This window comes from Danio aesculapii, chromosome 13 (assembly GCF_903798145.1).
Source record: "Danio aesculapii chromosome 13, fDanAes4.1, whole genome shotgun sequence".
In the NCBI taxonomy this organism is placed as follows: Eukaryota; Metazoa; Chordata; class Actinopteri; order Cypriniformes; family Danionidae; genus Danio; species Danio aesculapii.
Genome location: NC_079447.1, coordinates 49521702 through 49549201, shown reverse-complemented (window position 1 = coordinate 49549201; position 27500 = coordinate 49521702). Strand labels below are relative to the sequence as shown.

General features: G+C 38.9%; 1 protein-coding gene across 1 annotated transcript in view; it reads right to left on the bottom strand.

Moving 5' to 3' along the window:
• Positions 1-27500, bottom strand: part of tjap1 (tight junction associated protein 1 (peripheral)) — a 149617-nt gene that overhangs the window by 43915 nt on the left and 78202 nt on the right. Inside the window, exons 4-5 of the mRNA XM_056471493.1 lie at positions 19201-19396; positions 15770-15798 (exon numbers count right to left, since the gene is read on the bottom strand). Coding sequence (XP_056327468.1) covers positions 15770-15798; positions 19201-19356 — 185 coding nt within the window. The 5' untranslated portion in view covers positions 19357-19396. The remainder of the gene's footprint in view (positions 1-15769; positions 15799-19200; positions 19397-27500) is intronic.

Sequence of the window (27500 nt, the reverse complement as noted above, 5' to 3'; positions counted from 1 at the left end):
TATGAAACGACTGTCATTTAAATATGGCTGCTGTCTCTGTAACATCATAAGCATCTCATATATGTTTAAGTCTGGAGATATATAGTGTGCTAATGCTTTGCTCCAGATTTGACATCAGTGATGGGGAAAGAATGTGTCATTAGCCCCATGCATCAAGGTTATAATAGTTTTAGATTACTCATTAGTTTTAGTTTTTATTTTTGTTTTGACTTTTTGTTTTCAAATTAATTAGTTTTAATTAGTTTTTAGCGGGAGAGTTGCTAGTTTTTATTAGTTTCTATATTTTGAAATTGCTTAGTTTTAGTTTAGTTTTTATTAGTTTCAGTGTTTGATTTAGTTTTTTGTTTGTTACTACTCAACATATCAAAAATATGTAGTCAGCTATCATAACTTCAGTCAGTTAAAACATCACTATGATCCGAAAAGTTTCTCACAATTAAGTTTTGCAACACAACTGAAGCATGCTTCACTTATTTAAACCATTACAACTTCCTGTTATGAAATAAACGTTTCGCCAGATCCTCTCATTTAACCTTCACAGTTTAATCATTTGGTCAAGTTTGGTTCAGTCACAGTAGTAAGTTGTCTGTGGATACAAGTTGTTTGTGGGTTTACTGGAGATGCGAATCGTTTCAAATAATTGAGTTTGATTTGGTGAACTAGTTCGTTCGCGATGGGGATCACTAATATAGAAATAAAACCCATTTTTGGGCACAAATGTGTTTAAAATTAATCCTTTCAAGTGTCTTGTCTGGTCGTATTTAATGTTGTCATCGTGCTGCTGTCATGTCCAGCCACTGTTTGTTATTGCAGGAGCAACAGCGAGGACTGCGAGCTTCTGTATACTTCTGTGTGTTGTTTGTGTTGCTCTGCAGAAACACTGTAGAAACGCTAGCTGCCAGTGAGGTTTTTATGTTCCTCTGTGTCGAGTTTCTTCATGGGTGTTTTGTTTTTTCTGAACGTTACCTTAATGTACAAGTAGCTAAAACTCACTCATTCAGAAGCAAGAACCGGCGGACGTGCAACAACTTTAATCATAAGGTAAACAAAACAAAAGTTTCCATCTGGAGCTCCTTCACGGGACTCGACACTTGTAGACACTCGCTCCAAAGGGTTCACGACTCTCAGCACCGCCCACAATCATCACAGCTGATTGCGCTATGCGTCGTTGCGACATGTAGTTACATTTTTTGAGGGGTGCACGTCAGGGTGAGCGTCAGCCACAGCGAGGGCTATGTGAACGTGTTATGGCTGCGCTGGATACATTTACATGGACAAAACGAAGGACATTTTTGCTTTAATTTTAGTTAAATTTTGTTTTGTATACACACACACACACACACACACACACACACACACACAATACAGTTTCAGTTAGTTCTAGTTTTTAAAAGAAGTCCTGTTTTTATTTTTGTTTCTGTTAATGAAAATGTTTTCAATTCTTTTTTTTGGACCGATTAATTAATTTCATAATTTGTTATATATATATCCATTATATATCCAAATCCATTAGACCTCTTTTCTTGTAAATGACCATTTTCTATCGCGCTCCTATAATTAGGTTACGCAGTTTCATTTTATAGATAATTAAAAGGTAGATTTTTTTTCAAAACCAGCTAAATCCACTTGTGCTTTTTAAGCAAAAACCTCTAAATCCACCTACTGAGACAAGACAGTGTACATAGTTGAAAATCAAGACGCAATTATAAATTATTTTACCAAACATAAAGCACATTACACAAACCCCCTAAAATTAAAAATACATCTGTCAAGTAAGTGGCGGTTCATTAACCAGGGACTAATCAGAGACAAAATGCAAGTCAAAGGCAAGTGGTGTTTAGAGGCTTTGGCAAACAAACTGTTATTTCTGAATGCGCTGACGCTGCGATTTAGATGATGTGAAGCAAAAATATTTGTTGAACATGTACTATGTGCCTAAAGCATTCCCTAATTAGCTAATTTTTGGCGGAAGTGGCGTTTAGCGACTTTTGCATCTGAACTCTTCATTTTATATATATATATGGTGTTTAAGGAATAATTTTCAAAGTTGTACTCTTCTATATACAGTTGAAGTCAAAATTATAGTTTTAATTCTTTTAAAAATATTTCCCAAGTGTCGTTTAATTTGCAGATACATACTGTAAATGTTTGCCTGGGAAATATTTAGAATTTCCATTCAGTAAACAAAATACCAGTGTTACATTTGGAACGACCCAAACTCATACACTATAACCTTTAAGTGTACAGTGTGTAAGTGTATAGCATGTAATTTGGGACGCAACCCAAAAAAAAAACAACAACTCAAAACTAAGATGACGTCCAGTACCCATAATCCCCTACAGAGTCTATTACAGGACTACAGGTGTATCTACTTTCACATCCTACAGCCATTGTACAGCAAAAGGTGTCAAACAAATAATGATGTCCGAGTCTCCAACCCTGACAAGACTCCGAAAGCTGCCAATTACTTCCAACCACAAGCACATCCACAACACAATGGATTTTTTTTACAAAACTGTTATGACGCGTTTATTCGAAAGATCATCAACATTTTAAATCATTTTAATGTTTCGATTTTTTTAAACGTATGTATGTTTATACAGTCACTGGTCACTTTATCAGGTACACCTTACTAGTACTGGATTGGACCCCCTTTTGCTTCAGAACTGCCTTAATCCTTCATGGCATAGATTGACCAAGGTACCGGAAATATTCCTCAGAGATTCTGGTCCATATTGACATGATAACATCACACAGTTGCTGCAGATTTGTCGGCTGATGCAATTCTCCCGTTCCACCACATATCATAGTGCCCTATTGGATTGAGATCTGGTGACTATGGAGGCCATTTGAGTACTGTGAACTCATTGTCATGTTCAAGATGAGAGGATTTACACTTCATGGCATGGCGCATAGCTGGAAGTAGCCATCAGAAGATGGGTACACTGTGGTCATAAAGGAATGGACATGATCAGCAACAATACTCAGGTAGGCTGTGGCAATGACACGATGCTCAATTGGTACTAATGGGCCCAAAGTGTGCCAAGAAAATATCCCCCACACCATTACACCACCATCACCAGCCTGAACCGTTGATACAAGGCAGGATCGATCCATGCTTTCATGTTGGTCATGTTCTGGCCCTACCATCCGAATGTCGCAGCAGAAATCGAGACTCATCAGAGCAGGCAACGTTTCTCCAATCTTCTATTGTCCAGTTTTGGTGAGCCTGTGTGAATTGTAGCCTCCGTTTCCTGTTCTTAGCTGACAGGAGTGGCACCCGGTGTGGTCTTCTGCTGCTGTAGCCCATCTGCCTCAAGGTTGGACGTGTTGTGCGTTCAGAGATGCTCTTCTGCAGACCTCGGTTGTAACGAGTGGTTATTTGAGTTACTGTTGCCTTTCTATCAGCTCGAACCAGTCTGGCCATTCTCCTCTGACCTCTGGCATCAACAACACATTTGCGCCCACAGAACTGCCGCTGGATATTTTCTTTTTTTCAGACTATTCTCTGTTAAAACCTAGAGATGATTATGCATGAAAATCCCAGTAGATCAGCAGTTTCTGAAATACTCAGACCAACCCGTCTGGCACCAACAACCAAGTGACTTAAATCCCCTTTCTTCCCCATTCTGATGCTTGGTTTGAACTGCAGCAGATCGTCTTGACCATGTCTACATGCCTAAATGCATTGAGTTGCTGCCATGTGATTGGCTGATTAGAAATTTGCGTTAACGAGCAGTTGGACAGGTGTACCTAATAAAGTGGCCGGTGAGTGTATGTATTTATTATGCATCAAACTTGCATCAAATTATACAAAAGAATTACTGCTTATGCAAGGTGTTTCTAATGCAGCGTCTATGGAGGCAGGACATTAAATTTGACGTTGTTCTCTCTTCTGGCTGCCTCTAGTCTCACACTACTTTTTCTTTGATAACACCATTTTAAGTAGCTTTCTTTTATTATTTCAGCAAATAGGGTTGTAAAACAGATCATTTGTTGGACTCTCCCATTTACTGCGCTCTAAGTTTACCCAAATATGACGACTTCCGTAACTGAGAAACCCGAAAATGTGAAAAAAGTCCATGAAGGTGTTGAAATGAGGCTCGAGGAGCACACTTTCCCTAACTAACACACAGAAAACCGCACAGAAAACTGAGCAATCTTCAGCCTGATGATTAAAAAGCTCTCCGCAGTACAACATTAGGTTAAATGTTGCGCCTACTGAGAGCGAGTTAAGTGTTAGTCATTGCAGGTGTGTGAATGTGTGATTAGGAGGCGGTGTGTGTTTGAGTGTGTGAGAGAGCAGCTGGTTCTGTGCGGGCAGCTGCAGTGCTGCTGAACACATCTGCTATATACACCATCTAGGGCTGCACTATATAGAAAAGTATCTCCTTTCTGAAGAGGAAAAAATATTATCAGACACACTGTGAAAATTTCCTTGCTCGGTTATACATAATTTGGGAAATATTTTAAAAAAACTCAAAGGGGGGCTAATAATTCTGACTTCAACTGTATACAGAAGTTGCTTTTGAAATTTTCACTGTGTTTGCACTGGGTTACTCCAAAATAGGTGAGACACAGACATTCACACAAATGAACGTTATGAAAACTAAAATTTGTTGTACAGTTGGCAGATCACTTGCATTAATTGGTACGATTGCATACATATCAGAAGTCAACCAGACCAGAGTTTGCACGGATTGTACCCCAGACCACCTCTTTCATGCAGACTGTTACAGTCAAATGTATATTATGCCTGTCTGTTTTGCTTGTGTGTGTTCGCTCGCTCCCTCTCTCTCTCTCTCTCTCTCTCTCTCTCTTGCTCGCTCCCTCCCTCCCTCTCTCTCTGTCAATTCTCAGGTACGCCCATTCCAGTTTCCCATTCGTCCGTGAAGATGTCAATCTCTATTCCACCCTGTGACGTCATCGACATCGCTACCAATCACATTAGGAGCTCACAGTTTAAAGGGACGCGAGCGGGGAAGCTCGTACTGCTTTTTGCTCTGTCTTGTTTGCCTCATGCTGCTTGTTTTTGTGTGTGTTTGGCTTATGATGTGATATTGATGCTAGTTTAGAGTTTTGATTTTGGTCTTGTTCTTGTTGTGTTCATAGCTCTTGTTTGTGTGCTTGTAAAAATCCCTTATCTCTGGCGTCAGCCTTTCCCTGGGATTCGAGGAGTTTATAGGTCACGTGACATACATCTTACATCACGTAGATAACTCCACTGTCTAAACACACTAGTTTAGAAGTGAGCGCCACCCGCTGTAAGTTTTCTTCATATTTTTGGTTAGAAGAGTAGGATTAGATATAGCGTAAAAACGCTGAAGATGTTCTTTTTGTTTATTTTCTATTAGATAGTTTAGAGGGTTATAATAGCTAGATTTGGGCGTTTTGTTATATTACTTTCATTTATTTGGCGCCACTTAATTCTCGTTTCCCCAACCATAATACGTTGATTTATTCTCTTTTGTGTGATCTTGTAAATAATACTTTTCTTTTCTGTTTGACTTTTCACTATTGTAAATAAATTCACCTATTTTTGGCAGTATTTTGGTTGTTGTTGAAATTTTGCCACCTACTCACCACAAATTTTAACCACCTTTAAATGTTGCCTCTTAAACCCTAGAACAAAACTATAAAGTCGTCACACAGACTCAGGTACAGTTCACGGATTCACACTAGCTAAACGTACCGAACTTTGACGTCAAACTAACTCAGGTGTGGACCAAAAGTGCTAGTGTGAAAGCACGCTAATGCAGAGTTTAGACTGCATGATTTTGAGAAATCGCAGACAAATGCCTAAAATCACAAGCAAATCTGTGCTCGATCATGTGAGTAACAATCACACAGTGAACTATCAAAGACGAAAGCCGAGAATCGCAAATGAGAAACGATGCCTGTGAGATATTTGATATGCTGAATACCTGGAGCTGTATGTGATTCAAAATCATTCCATGTGAAATGTGATCTGATCGAAAATAACATCGACGATTACCTACAGCCAATGAGAGAGTAGCATCCACTAGTATGGGTATCTCCAGACCAGCGGGAGGTTGGGGGAGGAGTTAAAAGGGCTTCTTTTCGGTCTATTTGGAGCCAAGAAATGGAGGAAAACTAGTGTAAATCTGGCAGGAGCACCCGTGCCTGTTTGACATGTTATCTGAGCAATATCGCATTCGGGTCAAATAAAGACAAAAGTTGAAGAGAAATAGCTAATTCTCTTTAAAAGCCGGGTGAGCAAAATAAGTACATTTTCTGCCCCACTAAAGGCTTCTTTCTCAATATGTAGATAATAACACAAAATATGAAGAGTTCAGACGCAAAATCCTCTAAATCCATCAGACCTTTTTTTTTGTAAATGAGCATTTTCTATCAGGCTCCTGTTATTAGGTTTGGAAGTTTCATTTTATATGTAATGATAAGGTTATTAGCTAGTAAATAAAATACTTTTTTTTTTTAAAATGTCACTTTAGACATTTCTTTGGCTTTTAACAAGGTAGATTTTCTTTTGCGTCAAAACCTGCTAAATCCACATCTGCTTTTTTTGCAAAAACCTCTAAATCCACCTATTGAGACAAAACAGTGTAACTAGCTGAAAATCACTTAAGATACAATTATAAATTATTTTACCAAACATGAAACATTTAAAATTAAAAATATATATAAATCTGTCAAGTAAGTGGCGGTTCATTCCACTGTGGTAAAGCAGGGGAAAAGCAGAAGGAAAATGATTGAATGAATGAAATCTGTCAAGTAAGTGCATTAATCAATAACATTAAAACTGACATTAATTAAATCTTAACAATCTGTTGTCATTTCTGATATTTGGGATTTAGATTTAAAGTAGAGCAAAGTAAACATTGCAAACACTGTAAGCTAAGCTTGGTAGATTTAAATAATGTGGTATAAAACATTGTGAAACATCAATATCTGTGCATTGTCCATTAATATAAAAAGACGTACAGGTAACGTAAAGTAATATAAATGATGTTTAGTTTTATACATTATATTTATCTTTTTAAAAATAGCTTAAATTAGCTAATTAAACACAAGGTAGGCCTGCTGGACAAAAAGGGGATGTCTCTCAGACCACTGTCATTCATTCATTCTCACCATACTTAAAATCTTGGTCTCGTTTATCCTCATAGCATCCATGTGGGATAAACGAACGGCATCTTTACTCTGTCTTTTGTGAAATGGAGTTGCCGTTTAATGTATAAACAAACATTATGAATGCATGCTACACTTACGACTGTACAGTGTGTTTTCTTTTTCTTATAATGCACAGAGTTTTGAGGTAAGGGACATTTTCATTTGCTATTCACTGACAGTCAGACAGGCTCATCAAGTTCATCAAACTCAGTCTTTTCAAATCAGAAGCGGAATAAAACAGTCTCCGCATAAAAGCTAGCTAATCAGCGTACTGCTACATTGAAAACATACGCTTCAATTCGCGCCTTCTGATTGGTTCTCGGGATATAGTGGGTTTTGCTGTCAAAGGCAAGTGGCGTTTAGCAGCTTTTGCCAACAAACTGTTATTTCTGAATGCACTGATGCTGGGATTTAGATGATTTGAAGCAAATCTATTTGTTGATGGTGTATTACGTGCCTAAAGCAGTCACTCAATGTCATTATATCTTTGAAAATCGTGAAATCTTGGCATAAGGCTACATGCAAGACATTACTGCAATCATTACATGCAAGACATGCTGTGGATTACCACGATCACTCGATGCAGAAGTATAAATCAGCCTTAAGAAAGGCATTGATACCACAAGAAGTAACATTTGATGAAATGTTTATATTTCCAAAAATAAAAAAGTGGCAGCAAAATGTAAGAAGAGGACCCCTTATGCAAGTCTTCATCATGGTGTCGTCAGACAGACCTGTGGGACTCAAATTCCACTCAAAAATGAGGGATTTGAAAATGCTCAAAGACTTCAAATCTCTCAGTGACTGGCTCCCGAGAATCCTCAAGTATATGCAACGTCCTTTTCCAGTCTCTTACTACAATTACTACAATTTACAACTTACTACAATTCGCAGTAACACAGGAAACATTAAGAAACACACACGTTCGGGCCGATACTCACACACCTGTCAACGTGAGGGAGCTGAAAGCAACAGCAACGCAGAGAAAACATGAACATCAATGATTTATGCTATAGACCTAGATGGGTTTTTCAGCTATAAATACACCAACGTAACTCTTTTTAGTGGCAAATTGCCGGTTCGCGGGCATGTTTAGAGCACAAATGGAGCACAAGAACAAAGTAGCGAATGTAAAAAGCAGAAAGACAAGAGAGCGTGTGCTTTTAGGAGACGTGCTGCTCATTCCCCAAAGAAGATCACGCGGAAATGACTGCTTTAAATTGTTCTTATTCACGTTACATAAAAGATGCTGAATTGAACGCGTGAGGCCCGCTCAGGCACTCGTTGTGGGGTTTTGTGCACAAACCCTAACATCTGTTTGGAAAATCCCCCACTTTATTTAATCGAGGAGGATCGTCATGTTCAGCTTTGGGTGTGAAATAAAGATTCCTGCAATTGGCTTTCACACTTTGTTGAATGTGCGTATGTTGCTTTCAGGCATGAAAAGCAGCTTTGTCTGCTTCAAGGTTAGCAGAGGAATTCTCAAACATGAGCCAAAAAGAAAAAAAAAATCCTCACAAATCCTGCAAATTAAATTAGTAAGGATGACTGCGTACAGTACTGACAAAGACTAGCTGATAATTTCAATGCTCATTGTCAATATAAGGAGAGATATATTTTTATCAATTTTTACGTAACATAAGAAGGATTAAATAGGTGTGCTTTCTCTTTTCTATGTACACAGACATGTATTTACCAAAGATGCATTAAATCAATTAAATCTAACACTATTTTTTTAATTAAAAACCTTTTTGTTTTGGAAAGTTTCCTTAAAAAGATAACATTTTCAAACCGGATAACAATAATTAAGACTGCTTTCTGATTACCTAATCATTCTATTAGGTAAACCTTACTGGCACATCTATGATGCCAATCTCCTGTTCCACCACATCCCAAAGGTGCTCTATTGGATTGAGAACGGGTGACCGTGGGGGCCATTTGAGTACAGTGAACTCATTGTCATGTTAAAAAAAAAACACTCTGAGATGATTCACGCTTTATGACATGGCGTGTTATCCTGATGGAAGTAGGAGACACTGTGGTCATAAAGGGATGGACAAGGTCAGCAACAATACTCAGGTAGGCTGTGGTACTGACACGATGCTCAATTGGTACTAATGGACCCAAAGTGTGCCAAGAAAATATCCCCCACACCATTACACCACCACCACCAACCTAAACCGCTGATACAAGGCAGGATGGATCCATGCTTTCATGTAGTTGATGCTAAATTCGGACCCGACCCTCCGAATGTTGCAGCAGAAATCGAGACTCATCAGACCAGGCAACGTTTCTCCAATCTTCTTTTGTCCAATTTTGGTGAGCCTGTGCCAATTGTAGCCTCAGTTTCCTGTTCTTAGCTGACAGGGGTGGCACCCGGTGTGGTCTTCTGCTGCTGTAGCCCACCTTGCCTCAAGGTTGGACGTGTTGTGCGTTCAGAGATGCTCTTCTGTATACCTCTGTTATAACGAGTGGTTATTTGAGTTACTGTTGCCTTTCTATCAGATGGAACCAGTCTGGTCATTCTCCTCTGACCTCTGGCATCAACAAGGCATTTGTGCCCACAGAACTGCCGCTCACTGGATATTTCCTCTTTTTCAGACCATTCTCTGTATGAGAACCTAGAGATGGTTGTGCGTGAAAATTCCAGTACATCAGCAGTTTCTGAAATACTCAGACCAGCCCGTCTGGCACTAACAACCATGCCAGACGGGTACAAAGTCACTTAAATCACCTTTCTTCCCCATTCTGATGCTCGGTTTGAACCGCAGCAGATCGTCTTGACCATGTCTACATGCCTAAATGCATTGAGTTGCTGCCATGTGATTGTCTGATTAGAAATTTTTGTTAATGAGCAGTTGGACAGGTGTACCTAATAAAGTGGCCTATTTGTATATATAAATAAAAATTAAAAGTAAAAAAAAAAAAAAGAATTTTACAGGATCGTGAAAAACTAGGAGGTCTGTTCAATTGTGTTCAACAGAACAAAGAAACTGGTTTAGAACAAGTGAAATATGAGTAAATGATGGCATCATTTTCATTTTTGGGTGAACTATCATTTTAAGCTGGTGGTAGATAGTGAACTGTGATGAGTTCATAATACATCTGATGTGTCTGAGGAAATTTAAACAGACTCGCAACGCTTTTTTGTGTGTGATTTACAACAATAGCCAACGTTTATTTGAGATTTCCAGCCCGAGGGATGTGAAAACGGATGATGGAGAAAGCCATCGTCAGACTCCAGCCAGCGTTAAGTTCTCTCCACCCATCAAATAGACAACTAGGCCAATCAATAGATGTGCCTGCCGACCGCCCGTGTCCGGCACGCTTCCGCCTGGCGTCACATGAAGCCAACACTGAGTCAGACTCCGCTCTGTTAGTTTCCTGTCAGCCCTACATGGGAGCAATCCAGGAAAGGTCGCCATGGTCTAATTGACCAATTTTTACACTTTACCTTTGCCATTAGACAGTTTACTCTGTGAAGCCAGTGTTCGAAGTCATAAAATTCATTGATTTTATTGCACCAAAACCCCTTTTTTTTTTTCTCAGACTTCTGACTTGCAGTTGAAGTCAGAATTACTAGTCCTCCTAAATTATTAGCCCACTGTATTATTTTTCCAAAAAAAATTGTAGTTCATAAATATATAAATGAACAAGCCCCACATAATGATATCGCAAGCTCCTGATTGGTTGATTGGGTGCACATTTTTGTCAAATGTCAGAAACATCCAAAACGCTTAATTCACACAGTGTCATTCACTCTAATTGCATCATTCGCACCACCTGATTTATACTTTCGCCTGGGTCCACGGCACGAGCCTCCGCCGATTGCATGCTCACAGCCGAGAACTGTGAAGGTTTTTATACTTGACGGGGGCGACACTCCCGACACTCACTGCCATGATGAAACAGTGGTGAAGTCGTCGTCAGTGAGTTGCTAAATGAATTAATTTAACAACATTTAAAATAAACAGGTTCTGGATAATATTAAATGACTCTTGTGAAAATGTTTGCTTTTAATACTGTTGTTTAAATGAGTAACTTAGGCTACATTGTATATATCCAAGCTAAGCGTACTTAAAACAAAACATTTATACAATAAAAGTTACAAATAATTTACTTAAAAAGCATTGGACAACCTGTGCACAAAATAGATGCAGTATTTTCCCTCAAAGCTTCAAGGAAAACCTAAAGCCGAGTTGAAACTACAGGATTTTAAGCCTGATTTGGCGTTTTGTTTCCACCACAGCTCTGCCAGTGAGAGTGGTTGAGCTCAAGCGCATTAAATGAAAAGCCAATCAGAAGCGTCTTGAAAGGGGCGGGGCATGTCCATTACTAGAGAGCATTTGATTGGTCAAGATTTGATGAGAAACTGTAGTATGAGGTGATGTAAATAAAACCGCTGATCCATTCAGGCGGAAGTGACAAAGTACAAGCTTTGAATGTTTATATCAGTCTAATATTTTCTAAACACAAATTTTATCACTGTTTTGGAGCACACTAGCTAATAAACATCCTTAAAACTAACAGTCTAATACCATCATATAAAAAACATTTTCTTAATTTCACGAGACCTTTAAATATTAAATATAATAATTGTCGTGAAAACAAGGAATGATAAAAAAGTTGGGAAAATTATTTGTATAAAATACTGACTGTGATTTCCTAAATTCACTGTTTAATTAGGTTGATTACACGAGCTGGATTCACTGGTCAAACGTTGCACTCTGAGGACATCTTCTGGATACAAAGGGGGTAATGACTGAAACAAACATTTCATTTTTTTTATTAATTTCACGGGACCTTTAAATATTAAATTTAACAACCGTCTTGAAAACAAGAAATGATAAAAATGTGAGTAATATGGAAGCTATTCAAGCAAAGCTAGCAAATCGAAGTATAAAAGTAACTGCGCCTCAGGTATCCTGTGGTAGTTTCACCATCTTCATGTTGCCTTGTTTGAAATTTCTTGTGTAAGATAATTTGAGTAAAATAGACTAACTGCGATTTCCTAAACTCACTGTTGAATTAGGTTGATTACACGAGCTGGATTCCCTGGTCAAACAGTGCACACTGAGGACATCTGCTGGATACAAGGGGGTAATGACTGAAACTAACATCCAATTGTTTTGTTTATTTCACAGGACATTTAGATATGAAATATAATAACTGTCTTGAAAACAAGGGATGATAAAAAATTACGAAATATGGAAGCTATGCAAGCCAGGCTAGCAAATCGAAGTATAAAAATAGAAGTACCTCAGGTATCCTGTGGTAGTTTCACCATCTTTGTGTTGCCTTATTTCGAATTTCTTGCGAAAATAATTTGAATGAATAGACTAACTGCAATTTCCTAAACTGACTGTTGAATTAGGTTGATTACACGAGCTGGATTCACTGGTCAAACATTGCACACTGAGGACATCTGCTGGAAACAAGGGGGTAATGACTGAAACTAACATCCAATTGTTTTGTTTATTTCACGGGACCTTTAGATATTAAATATATCGTGTAAGCTGGATTCACTGGTCAAACATTGCACACTGAGGACATCTGCTGGACACAAGAGGGAAATCACTGAAACTAACATCCAATTATTTTATTTTGATTTAATGGGAGCTTTAAAAATGAGAATATCTTTTAAGCCAGAGTTTCCCAAGCCTGTTCCAGAAGGCACACCAACAGTACATATTTTGGATGTCTCCCTTATCTGACCCTTTAACCTCACATTTTAGAGTCTTCACTTATGTTCTGATGAGTTGATTCAGGCATGTTAAATTAGGGAGAGTTTGAAAATATGTACTGTTGGTGTGCCTTCAGGAACAGGTTTGAGAAACTCTTTAAGCTATACCACAAGTCAGGCGCTGACTTTTGAGCATTAGTTCCAGTGGGCCGTGAGCCCCTGTGCAGAAAGCAGAACCTCCTCACTATCTATGAGCCCCTGCTGGTTGGCGCTGAAGCCTAAAAGCCTAACAATCCCTGTGAGCTTGAAATGTAGGCAAGATGTCACTGATCAAAGAGGATTCGACCTAGTACCCCAGTGAGCACCTGAGGGTTGGCGGGCAGACGAGAGGACGTCTGATGTTAATAGAAGGTGGGAACTCTCTTTTATCACAAGACCTCACAGCCAGCAGCTTGTCATTCTGACATTCGCCCAAATACCCCATAAACCCTAGAGTCAGCCCCCATAGCACTGCAGTCTCTGGGATAATCAGCTGGGAATCCCTTAAACCTTCTCACCTGATTGGCTCTAGGCCAACCGTTCCATTCAACAGCAAGAGCCAATGAATAATCAGCTTTTGGGTCAGCTTAGGTGACTAATGCTACCTAACACTTGAACTCTTCGATGCATGTCATGAATTATACAACAGGGTTTCTGCAGGTTTTGAGGCTAAATTTAAGACCTTTTCAATAATAACTAAAGAAAATTTAAAGGGACAAAATAAGTTTATGAATACAAAAATTAAATTTGAAACTAAATACGTCTGATACAACTATGTGCATGTGGAAATATCAGATCAGACCCATTGTATGTCTATAAACCACTATAACAGTGCTAAAAAAACAACCCTTCTTGTGCTCCCTAGACCAGTGTTTCCCAACCCTGTTCCTGAGGCACACCAACAGTACATATTCTGGATGTCCCTTATCTGACCCATTCATTTCAGGTTTTGGAGTCTCTTCAGGAGTCGATTCAGGTGTGTTTGATTAGGAAGAGGTTGAAAATGTGTACTGTAAAAGGTGTGCCTTCAGGAACATGGTTGGGAAACATTGTACTAGACAATGTAGTAGGAAAAAATAAACTTCTCACACACACATGCATAAATACAGAAAACGATCAATTATACAGTTGAAGTCAGAATTATTAGCCCCCCTGTTTATTTTTTCCCCCAATTTCTGTATAATGGAGAAAATATCTTTTTCAACACATTTCTGAACATGATAGTTTTAATAACTCATTTCTAATAACTGATTTATTTAATCTTTGTCGTGATGACAGTACATAATATTTGACTAGATATTTATCAAGACACTTCTATACAGCTTAAAGTAATATTTAAAGGCTTAACTAGGTTAATTAGGTTAACTAGGCAGGTTATGGTAATTAGGCAAGTTAATGTACAGCGATGGTTTGTTATGCAGACAGTCGAAAAAAATTAGCTAAATGGGGCTAATAATTTTGACCTTAAAATGGTTCATAAAAAATTAAAAACTGCTTTTATTCTAGCCAAAATAAAAAAATAAGACTTTCTTCAGAAGAAAAAATATTATCAGACATACTGTGAAAATTTCCTTGCTCTGTTAAACATCATTTGGGAAATATTTAAAGAAAAAAAAAATTCAAAGGGGGGATAATAATTCTGACTTCAACTGTACATATACATATTTTTTTAATTTGATTGACAATGGCAAGGCCAGAAACAGTCTGAAGGCATTTTCAGCTACTTATAGTAACTATAGTAACTATAAACATGAAACATGAAATAAAAAAAAATTAATAACTTTTAACTTTAAAGTTTACAATGCAAATCCATTTTAATCTGCTTGTTTGGTAAACAACATAATTGTCATATATGTACTGAAAGACAGAAAAATATTACTTAAATCATATAAACATTTAACAATAGATTAATTAATTATGAATTAGTTATTAATATTATTAATTAATATTAATTAATCTATTAATTAATAACAACTGAATAAATATTTATGTACACACATTTACAAAAATAAATATACTTAATCATCCCAGCAGGCACCAAACATAATAAGACGTTAATATAAGGTTAGATTTAGGTTGTGACCAAAATTCAATGTATAGTCAGCGTCTAATGACAACGTTATTTTGATGTTCAAAATTGACATCAATTGACGTTAATATCAGATTGAATTTATCTCACGCAAACATCTTAAACCTACGTCATATTGACGTCAAATACTGACATTTATTCGTCAGGTATGGCAACCAAAATCCAAAGTCTGATAGACGTCATAGTGGTAACGTCCACACAATGTCATGCTATAACATCATTAGACGTTGATATTTGGTTGATTTTAGTTTGGACGTTGGACATTGACAATGCAACGTCCCCATTACGTTGGGGTACAACGTCAATCTGACATCATGTTGACGCTGTACCCCAACGTAATGGGGATGTTGCATTATATATATATATATATATATATATATATATATATATATATATATATATATATATATATATATACATATGCATCCCAATAATGCAAGAAACCGTGGAAATCTAATAATAAGATATAAGAACATCAATGAATCCCATCACTGAATGATACCACTGAAGGGGTCATTTAAATGATCCTCACTGCAGAAATGACGGTTGTGGAAATGAAAAATGAGGGGAAAAAATGAAAATTAACAACATTGCTCTGATTTAAAACCCTTTTAAGTCCTTAATTCATGGAAAAGCAATTTAGAACATTTTAAAGACATTAAGACCCGAATAAACCCTGTACACGGAAACAGAAACTAAATACTGAAACAAAAAAAGACACCCTGCTAAGCAATGAATGAAATTGGAAACATTTTTGAAAACTTAAAATAAATACATCACAATGATATGAAAGAAAATAAACTTACTTGATCCTGTCGGCATCTGATAAGGACTCCTGTAAGACAGAACATGAATTTAGCATATAAAAAACCACATGTTTACATAAAAATATGGCTGTGTATTAGAGGAATTAGAATGTTGTATATTACAGCAAATGATATATATTATTTAGTACTCTCAGACGGCTGGGCATTTGTCTTTTTTAATATGCAATGTAATGTAATGTGTATTTATATAGCACATTTATCATGTATGGGCATACACCCAAAGCGCTTCACAATCATGAGGGGGGTCTTTTCCACTCCACCACCAGTGTGCAACATCTACTTGGATGATGAGACGGCAACCCCAGGACAACGACACCAATGCGTTCACCACACACCAGCTATAGTGGGAGTGAGGAGACAGTGATAGAGCCAATTCGGTGGATGGGATGATTGGGAGGCCATCATGGGTAAAGGCCGATGAAGAGAATTTGGCCAGGATTACACCAATACACTTTACGAGAAGTGTCATGGGATTTTTAATGAAGAGAGTCAGGACCTCAGTTGAACATCTCATCAGAAAGATGGTGCTCACTGACAGTATAGCATCCCCTTCACTTTTACTGGGGCATTAGGACTAACACAGACCACAGCTTGACCGCCCCCTGCTGGTCAATAGTACACTGTGGGGTACCACACAGCTCAGTTCTTGGTCCCTTACGTTTTCATTATTTTAAATTACTTCAAGAGTTCACGCTTAACTGATGATTAATAATGAGTCGTATTTGGTATGCTTTCCCGGAAGTGACCCCTTAGCTCAGTTAATCCTCGAGCATGGGGCTCCCTCCGTTTTAATAGAGTGTGAGGGGAGTCTGAGCTCAGGTAGGTCTCGAGAGCTTCCCTGAATTCATTATTTTTGTCTGTTCTTTGATTATTACAATTGTACATTGGAAGTTTAGTATTAAATGCTTATATACGGTGCCAATTTGGTTTATTCAATTCAATTATACGGCATGTCTTTGGACTGTGGGAGGAAATCAGAGAACCCAGAGGAAACCCATGTGAACACAAGGAGAACAGAGTTCTGCAGAGAAAAGCCACCTGGCCTGACGAGGACTCTACCAGTGACCTTCTTGCTGTGAGGCAACAGTGCTCACCACTGAGCCACCGTACCACCCTGCCTAGGTAAGAGGGGGTTAGAGTCAGGGTGGATGGGGGGATTCTTCAAGACGAAGATAAGTAAGGTAATAAAATCTGGCTGTTTATAGTGTGTTTGAATGAATCGGATTGGTAGATCAGGCGCTAACATGAGACCAGATGTGGTCAATCATGTGATCCTCTCGAAATTAGTTTATAAATAAACTACCATTAGGTGATATCATTAAAAAACCTGGAGTTAGTTTAGAACTTCTAGGTTAAGCTGCTTTGACAATCTACATTGCAAAAGCACTATAGAAATAAAAAAAGGTATGTTAAAGTAGCATAGAAATGAATCTTTGATTAAAAAACAAAGTTTTTTTACACACTTGGGCATATATCAGTTTAATAAACGGCCATTGTGTTGCATAATTAACTTCATAATCACAATAAAACAAAAACAAACATTATTTAAAAAACAGGGAAAGCATTTGACATCATCATCAGCTTTGCCAAACTGGTCAATATGCACATGCCTACTGAAGCTATGAAATCACTGTGACAGCCTGTTTTTTTCTACCAGCTAAATGACCACTGTATCCCACTGAGCTGAAAATGGCAATGCTTTTTAAACATTTGTCAAATGTAGAGGAAGCTTGTAAACAATGCTGTTGTTTGAAGACTAATTATGTATTTCCTTGTTGACGGATGAAAATCTGTGATCCAAATAAAACCGTCAAGGGCAAAGTTCATGAAACTGTTGCCAAAGTGATGGGGGTTTTAGTAAACGCTCATGTTCAGAGCAAAACATCATATGAGAAGAGTGAGATGAGGACACTGGCCATTACGCTGACAGAATTAAAGTGCAATGTCAAAATCCACTTTAATTGTACTGAAACAAGCAGCATCAACATTGTTTAACATCACTGAAGTACAACTGACATATGATAAATAAATGATAATATATATATATTTAACTAAACAACTGCTATTAACAAAACATTTGGTTTGAAAAGCACAATAATATTAAAGGACAAGCATTAAAAGGGTAGATTTCAATGCAAAAGTGAACATTCATGCAATAAAAATTAATCACATACCTTGATTTGTGATAATATAGTAAAGGCAGTCACTTGTGATAAAGACGTTTTCTCACCCTCCACACGAATAATGGGAATATCACCCTTTGGCAACACTGATTTGTCTACACTGTCCTTCTGCAGTGCTCTGTTCTCTATATGGGGAACCTGGAGCTGATCCCCCAGTGGAGTCCTGTCATCCCATTCGGAATCATCGCTGCCCCCCACCCGACTGTAAATTGGGCCTTCAGCTTTAGGTCGGGCTCCTTCCCGATGGGGATCAACATGCTGCTTTTCTGGCACTCTCTCTGGACTATCACCTGAGATATGCCATGCCTTGGGTCTTACGTCCTTTGATTGTCTGCTTGTTCTGCTATGCTGAGTGGCCCACTCATCCCAAGGTCGACACCTTTCTTGTTTTTTCTCATGATGGTCTTTTAATTCATACTGTTGAGGATTGTGCTGCTTGGTTCGTTTGGACTTTGGAAGGTTCCCGCGCAACATCTTTAGATTGGCAGGGCTCAGGACCCGGTAGGTGATTTCATCTACAAACTTTGAAAATTTGACCTTTTCCTCAAGCAGCTGCATTTTCCAGTCTGGTAGCATGGAGCTTGGAGATATAGACGATGTGGAAGTTCCATGTCCCATGGGAGAGACTCGTATCCCCTTCTCCCTGTCCAAGGACATGCTTTTGGGCTTCCTGCTTCTTCCACGACTTTGTGCCTTGTCTAACATTTCTGCCGACTTAGACTTGCGCAGACTGTCAGAAGGGCAAACTCCCAACTGGTGAGACTGCTTAAGGATGCCCTTGGGTGGATTGGCATGCATCTGAGATGCTGCAAGCAGTGGACGCTGCTCTTCTCTGGGGACAAGTATCTCAGCTTTCTCTTTGAAGACCAGGGAACGCTCCGCACTCCTGCTGGAATGTGATGGAGAGCTGCCTCGGATGCACTGCTGGGAACTGCTCGAGGAGGCAAGATCATCGTCAGCAGAGAGCACCAGCAGGTCATCACTGCGACTAATGAAACGGTTCATTTTTTGTTGCCGAAGATGCTTGGGAGGAAGTCTCATAACAAGAGAACTGTGGCTGAAGATCCGTGGTGGCGGAAGAACACTGAGTTCTAGGCTAGAAAGGCTTGAGACATCCAGTTCGCTGTCAGACGCTTGCGACCATGAAGATCTCTCAGGACTCTGCGGATGAGGGCCTGTAAACCGTGTACGCTGCAAAACAGGTGCATGATTTCGGGGGAAAATTACCTGGCAGGGGTCAGGCTGGGCTGACGTTGCAGGGTTGATGGATGGCAAGGCACTCCCGCTAACATCCTCTCGAAATACTGGCACAGTGTGACGTGTCTCACGGTGCTGCGGAGGTGCCTTTCGGTACGGTTTCCGGGCGGGTGCAGCACTCGTCATTCTGGAAGATCAGTGTGCTTCCATACACTGTCCGTTAGTCCTGCCGAGAGAAAACCATGAGAATCCAAAGTAGCAGTAGCCTTCAGTGCAAAAAAGATAGTCCTTTCTACTCTCTTTCCCCTGCGCCACCCTGCCTCTTCCTCCCCGAGCGCCAACACCAAAAAAGCAGTTTGAATCAATAGGCTTTGATGAGAGCCACACAACTGGGCGGCTAAAATACAGCAGCCAATAAAAACAACTACGGCTGTAAAAAGACAGCTGGAGCTGATAGCCTACTAAAAAAGCCTACTTAACTATACTTCTATTTGAAGCAGGATGCTTATTATAATCTGTGTGGTAAAGAGAGGAAAGATGAGAATAAGAGAGGAAGGAAAAAAGAGATACTGGATATAGGCTGGGACGGACACAATTATAGAGGCATGAGGGAGGGAGAGGAAAAAGTGGACTTGTTCTGAAGCGGGCGATTGATTACATGTTGGAGTGTGTTTCCAATAAACAAAGTGTTAAACCACTGGCTGCATGACTCTTATTGATCACAGGAAGCTATGTTTAGAATGGGAAAAGGGTGTGCGCTTTGGATCCAATCACTTACAGTGGCATATTTTCACTGTAAATCAAAATATACTTAAGTTAAATTCTTTTCAGTGCTAGTTTTCCCTCATGTGCAATACACAGATGAGCCAGTTTAGCCATTCCGAAATCACACAAGTTTGCTTCTTTTTTGTTGAAATAATTGTGTAGTTTATAATGTTATACCGGAATGATTGAAATAATTCTGTACCCAGGTCACTCTGGGAAATACCATAACATTTCAACCCCATTATAAACTCTACAATGGCTTAACTATAATATCTTGTTGCACTCCCAAATATTTATGTTTACATTTTTTTGTGTGTTAATAATAGTTGGTGCTAATATTTGACATAAAAATATTATGAAATCAACAGCAAAAGCTGGATCATGAATGGATCAGAATGACCACTGTTGAGAATTTGGTGATCTCAGTCTCTATCCGGGTCACGGCACCAAGTTGTTGGAAATAGGGCTGGGCGATTAATCAAAGTAATCGAAACATTCAAAACCTATGATCGATCACATTTTTCAGGATGATTGTTTCAATTACTCTCCCTACGTGTCACATGATCCCGCTCTGTCAAAGGTTGTGGCAGATTTTTACTTCTGAGGGCACTTAACAGCCACATCTGATCTCTGGTCAAGTAGGACAATGGACTCATTCTTGAGCCTTACTTTGCACTACATTGACGATTATTGGAAGCTGCGTCAGAGATGCATTTATTCGGCATATAAAACTTGTCAGTGAACTATGAAGGCAAAAAATAATAATAAAATAAATAAAATAATCGTTCATTAATCATAATCGAGTTAAAATGTTCAATTAATCGAGATTTTGATTTAGGTCAAATCGCCCAGCCCTAGTTGGAAATATAAGAAGCCAGTCCAGGAGACTTGATACAAGCAGAATTCTTTGAGATGTGTTGGTTGTTCTGCAGTCAAACAGCATCTCCAAGAAGTCCACAAGACTCTAATGGCCTATTTCCAATGAGTGGTACAGTACGATATGGTACGCTTCAGTATGGGTCACCTTTATCAGGCTTGCGTTTCCACTACCAAAAGGGTACCAATGGTACTCTTTTGGTGGGCGTGGTGTCATTCTCGCTCAAGGAAATGTCTACAGTAAAGCTGTGCGTGTCGTTCACATATCATATGAGAAGCACTTCTCACAAAACAGATGCTTTGTACACATAAATACTGTATAAAAGTTCATTACTAGCCGTTCTATGAACATGATTTAATTATAACTGCAGATCAATGATGTGCGAAATAGCCTACTTTAACGTCTGCAATTGAATAAAATAAATAAATAAATGAAACATATATGAACACATACAGACCGTTACAGCTCTGATATGTAACCAATTACAGAAAAACTACACACAGCATACATTTAGTCCTTATTTGGGTTCAAAAACATTACGGAATATAGCCCACAGTCAGTGCAAACCACTCATTTGTGTCTTTAAATTTCAGCAGCATGTGGAACCTCTGTTAGAAAGTAATTCCGTCCCGACTTCATAACAGTACAAAAGGTGATGATAATAGTTAAACATGGCAGTTTGTTCATGTTTTAAGTTGCTGAAAGAATCATTTGCTCCCTTTTTTTTCGTGCTTCACTTTCGCTTTTGTCCGTTTCTGAAAGGATCGGATGTCAGAGGCACTTCAAAAATCTTGCCCATGTTTTATCATCAGTTCAAGAAGTTCGTTATTTCAAATATAGACGCGCAGTGAGTTCTCTGGAGAAAGTGAAGCTGCTCGCACTTTTAGACGGGCTCATAATACAACAACAGGACACAGCAGATTTTGTTCTTCTTGGCTTTGTGGCTGTTCATCAAGACATTCACAAGGTTTGTTTGAGCTCGGGTCGACCATGGCTTGTTATTATGTATATATTATGACGGTGTAATGTCTCGGCTGTGTTTTTAAAAAATGGCGGTTCCTTTGTTTTCATTCTCCTGCTTGTCCACAAGTGAGTGACCTATCTCTGTAAACCAATAGCGTTCAATTGTGCGTCTTGCTCTGCCTTTTGGTACACTTTTGTCATGCTAGGTACCCTTTGCAAAAGGTACCCAAAAAGTGGTACAGTACGGTTCGCTTTTTGGTACCCTTTGACAGTGGAAATGGGCATAAAAGCATACTGGACCGAACCATACCGTACCACTCAGAGAAAATGGGCCACAACACAAGAGCTGGATAATAAATGGATCAAAATGACCACTGTTGAGAATTTGGTGATTTCAGTCTCTATCCGGATCACGGCACCAAGTTTTTGGAAATAGGGCTGGGCGATTAATCGAAAAGTAATCGAAATCAACATTAAGAACATATAATCGGTTTAACTTTTCCAGGACAATTTTTTAATTACTTTCCTTACATGTCATGTGACCCCGTTCTGTTAAACGCTTTGGCTGATTTCTACTTCTGGTACGGTATGATTTGGTATGCTTTTATGGCCGTTTCCACTGTCCCTTTTACCATAAACGTGTACCGAACCATACCGTATCACTCAGTGGAAACGGGCCATAACACAAGTCTCGAGTCTAAAATGAGTCTAAATTAAGTCTGATTTGAGACAGAGTCGTCCTGTTTATTATGTTTTAGGAGGGGTAGCGGCTAAAGGTGGAGACCAATCTAAACAAAGCATGCAAATGAAGTATTGGAATCAGCAAGATAATCAACATTTCCAAGCCCTGATCGCATCAACATAATAGTGCTAATTCAGATGCATAGACGTTAATTCAATCAGCCATTTGAGACCATTCTTTACTCAGGAAGTGCACAAAGACAAAGGTTAAAATGTCTTGAACACCTGCCCTGCTATAGTTTTAAATAACATAACAATTCTAAGAACCAAAGAATATAACTTTTCAGTTCCTTTCACAATAGAACCAATTTTCACATATTGGTGATTCAATACAACGTCAATACCCGGCTGCTTACAGCGTCATTGAAGAAAACTTTGGGACTCAAAAGGCTTGCATTAAGCATCCAACAATGGGTTCTCTGTAGTCAGTTCATTACAGGAGGGTAAAACACACAATAGCAAGTCATGGTTAGATTTTTCAGATTGTCCCACTCTTCCTCGGTCCCACTTTCCTCTATATTTGTCTGGTTATTTTTAAAGTTCCTGACTGGTAAAATGGGAAAAATGAAGAGAGAATTGGCTGGTGTGTCTCAGTGTGGTGCCAATAAGAAATCAATGGCGTTCCCTGTGCATGCTGCTAATGTGCTGCAGGGCTCAGGCTGGGACACACACATACGCACACGCGCACGTGAGGGGGGTCACTGCCAAAATGTGCCACATATTGGCAGGCTGATTTTTCCCTCTTGACGTCACACTCTGCCCACAATGCACAATCACACCAGGTCTACACAACCAAACAAAGCGAGCAGAACTAGACGGGTTTGTAAAATCGTACTCAATAGGCAGCAGACTTTATCAGTTCAGATGAGGTTGCTGCTTAAAGTTTCACACAAGATCTTTTCCTCTTATCTGAGCAGGCATCTTATCACTATCTTTTGTCCGCAAGTTCAAATTCTAACAACACCAACAATTAAAGAAACGTAGTTATCGTTTAGTGCCGTATGACTCTGGATTAACTGGGAATAACAAGTGTTTGGTTTCTGACAAAATTGTATCGACTGCATAACAAAATACATGCATAATAACGAATAATTCTGTCTGAATGAATTATTCACAGGTTGTTTGCAGGAGTCCTAAAGGAAATTTCAATACCTTTTTAAGACTTTTTAAAAGACTTTCTTAGGATATTTTAAGACCTCATCACCACTTCTCGCTACAATCCAACTCGCTCTTTAAGGTCTCAAAACTTAGGGCTTCTGATAGTACCTAGAATAGCAAAGTCGAGTAAATGAGGTCGAGCCTTCTCATTTATGGCTCCTAAACTCTAGAATAGCCTTCCTGATAACATCCGAGGCTCAGACACACTCTCCCAATTCAAAACTAGATTAAAGACCTATCTGTTCAGTAAAGCATACACTCAGTGCACCACTTAGGGGGCTTCCACACAGGTTCTGCATCTTGTTTATATACACTATGAACAGCAGCTACGCTAATTATTTTCTTTATTCTCCATTTCCACCTGGGGATACTCTTCCCGAGGCCCTCAGACTATGCAGAGTCACTGATTGGATCCAAGACCAACAACAAGATGATCCCAAGGTTTCCCTATCCTGGACCAGGCCGTATCCTGAGCAGCTACTGTGGTGGTCATGGAGGATTGGAGAACATGAGACTGATTCCTGTGACGCTCCAGAGACAGACGAGTCTTCACTGAGGCCAGCTTCCAGCCTCCGCCGCTGAGACTGCAGCTCTGCACAAGACGTTTGGCCAGCGGAGAAATTAAAATGATCGTGCCCAACTGAGCCTGGTTTCTCTCAAGGTTTTTTCTCTTCACTTCCGCCATTAGTGAAGTTTTTTTTCCCTCTCCGCTGTCTCCACTGGCTTGCATGGTTCGGGATCTATAGAGCTGCGCATCGTTGGATTTGCTCTTCAATATTTGGACTCTCAATAGTGATTATTAAACCACACTGAACTGAGCTAAACTGAACTGAACTTAAACACTACAAACTGAACTACACTGTTCCTATTTACTATGACCTTTTATGTGAAGCTGCTTTGACACAATCTACATTGTATAAGCGCTATACAAATAAAGGTGAATTGAATTGAACTTCAAGTTCTACAACCTTTAACTTAATAAACAGTTAATAATAAACAATTGTAGTTAAAAAAAAATTAATGGAGCACAACCATGCAACAGAACTTAGATAATCTTGGAAGAAACAAATTTGAAAGAATAAATTACATGGTCGTGTTCAGCGACAGGTTTAAGCTACTGTTTAAACTTGTCTTTCTCCAACCAGGAGTACGAAACCTTGCATAATCCCATTTTGCCATATGTTTTGCTCTATGGGAGGGCTTTTCAATTCGTTTGTCATGGGGGCAGTTCATGAAATCCCAAATGAGGGGCCGGAGAGATATGACTTGCAATATGAGTAATGACACAACAGCATATAAGACCCCATATGTTGTATTTTTACTCCTTAAGACACAAATGTTGGATTTTTCTACATTAAAATGTTATATATATTGTAATTTAAAACTACATAACATCACTGCATTGTACAATGTGGCTTTTTTTAACAAACATATTCAAAATTTGAATCAAGCACAACAAAAGCGGTGCATTGCTTAAGTATGCTTCTTCTCCATTCAGACCCATTCATAGGTTTTGAACTGCATACCAATTATGGATGCAACAATTATAGATTTTGGTTGCACGATTATAGTTTGAAGAATAATCATGGTTTCACGGTTATCACGTCTAATGTAAATTTAAGCTTTATATTAGGTAAGTATTTAAATGAACGGTTGTTTTCATCTGCGTTAATACATGTAGAATCATTTGAATAATTTGCAATATTTCGTCTAACATATCTTTTGTTTACATTGCACTGAAAGCCATGCACAACTCTCACCGATACGGAGTAAGATGTTTTCAACTTGGTGCGTCTGGAAGGCACGAGTGCATCGCTCCGCTTGTGCACGCACATTGGCATATATTCAAATAATGGAAATAACGAACTTGCGTGCAGAAAAGGCACGATGTGTGAACGGCCCGCTGCTATAGTTAATCCAATGTGCATGCGTATTAGCCTTGGTGTAGCTATAAGCTCGGAACTTTAAACTAGCACACAGGTGGCGTAACTTTGTTTAGTTGCAGCAGTTTCATTCCGTACAACAGAAACACGGCGTTGAGAAGCCTTTAAGCTTAAGCTTAAACATTTTCTGCTGCTCACACCATTCACTTGCGTAATGTCTGGTGACTCACGCTCTGCGCAGCCTTCAACTGGAGCTCGTGCTGTATTGAACAGACGCACGTCACTTCATAACTATAGCAGCCGTTTTTCAACTGAACTAAATTTATTTTGGATGTCTTGGTCACACTATTTGGAGGGCCGTAACAAACTGCCTCGGGGGCAGGTTCGGCCAGCGGGCTGCCAATTGAATGGTTTAAGATGTTGGCTCGACGTAGGATTTTGGTCACTTTCAATCACAACGTAAAATCAACCAAATATCAACATTTCACGCTGTTATTGGAAATCAAAACAACATTGTCCTTAGATACTGCCGACCTAAATCTAATCTAATATTAATGTCTTTTGATGTAGAGTATGAGTGTGTGAATGTAAGAGCGTATGGCTGTTTCCCAGTACTGGGTTGCAGCTGGATGGGCATCCGCTGCGTAAAACATATCCCGGAATAGTTGGCAGTTCATTCTGCTGTGGCGACCCTTGGTACGTCAAAGGTGTATATAAGTACCTACAATTTTTTTTTACTTTTTAGGTACTAGTACGTACCCTTGAGGTATTAATAAAGACCCTTTAGTTACAAACGTGTACCTTTTAAAAAGGTACCACCCTAGTGACAGCTCTTGTACCATTATTTTTGGCAGTGCATGCATTTTATTCCAACATCACCTGTGATACTAACAAATAAACATCTGCAGTTCAATTAAAAAAAAAACCCAAGACCAAACTGCACCTGACAGGGAGCCTTGTTTAAACAAACAAGAGCGTCTCTGTCCTAACATGCGCAGGTCTCCAGTGTATCTAAAACCATTTGTGCATCAAAAAGGTGCATCTAATGGCGATTCAACTCTATCAGGACTCTAATTAAAGCTGCTTTCTGACACTTAAACATTGCGAGCCCTAAACAGTTTTACGGCTAAGCTTTCTATTTGTCATGACAGAACTAATGACTGTGGGTGAGGGTTACAGCTCTATGTGAACAGAAGGGATGGAATTACAGCACACAGTGACCTTCACACCATCACATGCCCACACAGATGCCGCATCGCTTCATTTCTGTGGAATCTGACATTGTACATGCAGAATGTGCACATATTTAAACTGCTTCAGTTTAACCTCCCTGCGCACCGCAGATAAATCAACTCTCCAAAGTCAGCTCCATTGGAGAATTTTTGATAGAAACATAATAGAATAAATAATTACATAAAATTCCTAATACATTGCTATTAGAAAGGCAGTATAATGACTATCAACAGCAGTGGAAAAAAAATAAATAAATAAAATTGAATAATCGCTAATGTTTTCTATAACTTTCTGAAAATACAGCTACTAAAAAATGAGGAGACCACTTGAATATTTTCCTAGGCATGTTTTATTCTATGAATATCTGATCAAAATACTATTATTCCTCTCTGATTTTGAAAATATTTACAGTTATGGTTGGATTTAGAGGTAGGGGACAGGTAAGGATTACATTTTGCAACAAAAAATAGATGTTAATCCAGGATCGCATCGTGCTTGGCAGAATCATGGCATGCCTATAATCTTTGCCCATATACAGTATAAATAAATCTTTTTTTTTAAACCCAAATAACTGTGCTAGACTTTTGAATAACAACAGTTCTTTTTTAACATGCTTCTGACATATTTTGACATGCTTAAAAGCCTCCAAGCTAAACATTCCCCACCAAGAGTGAGAAAAAAGGATTGCATCCTTTACACAACAGGATAGC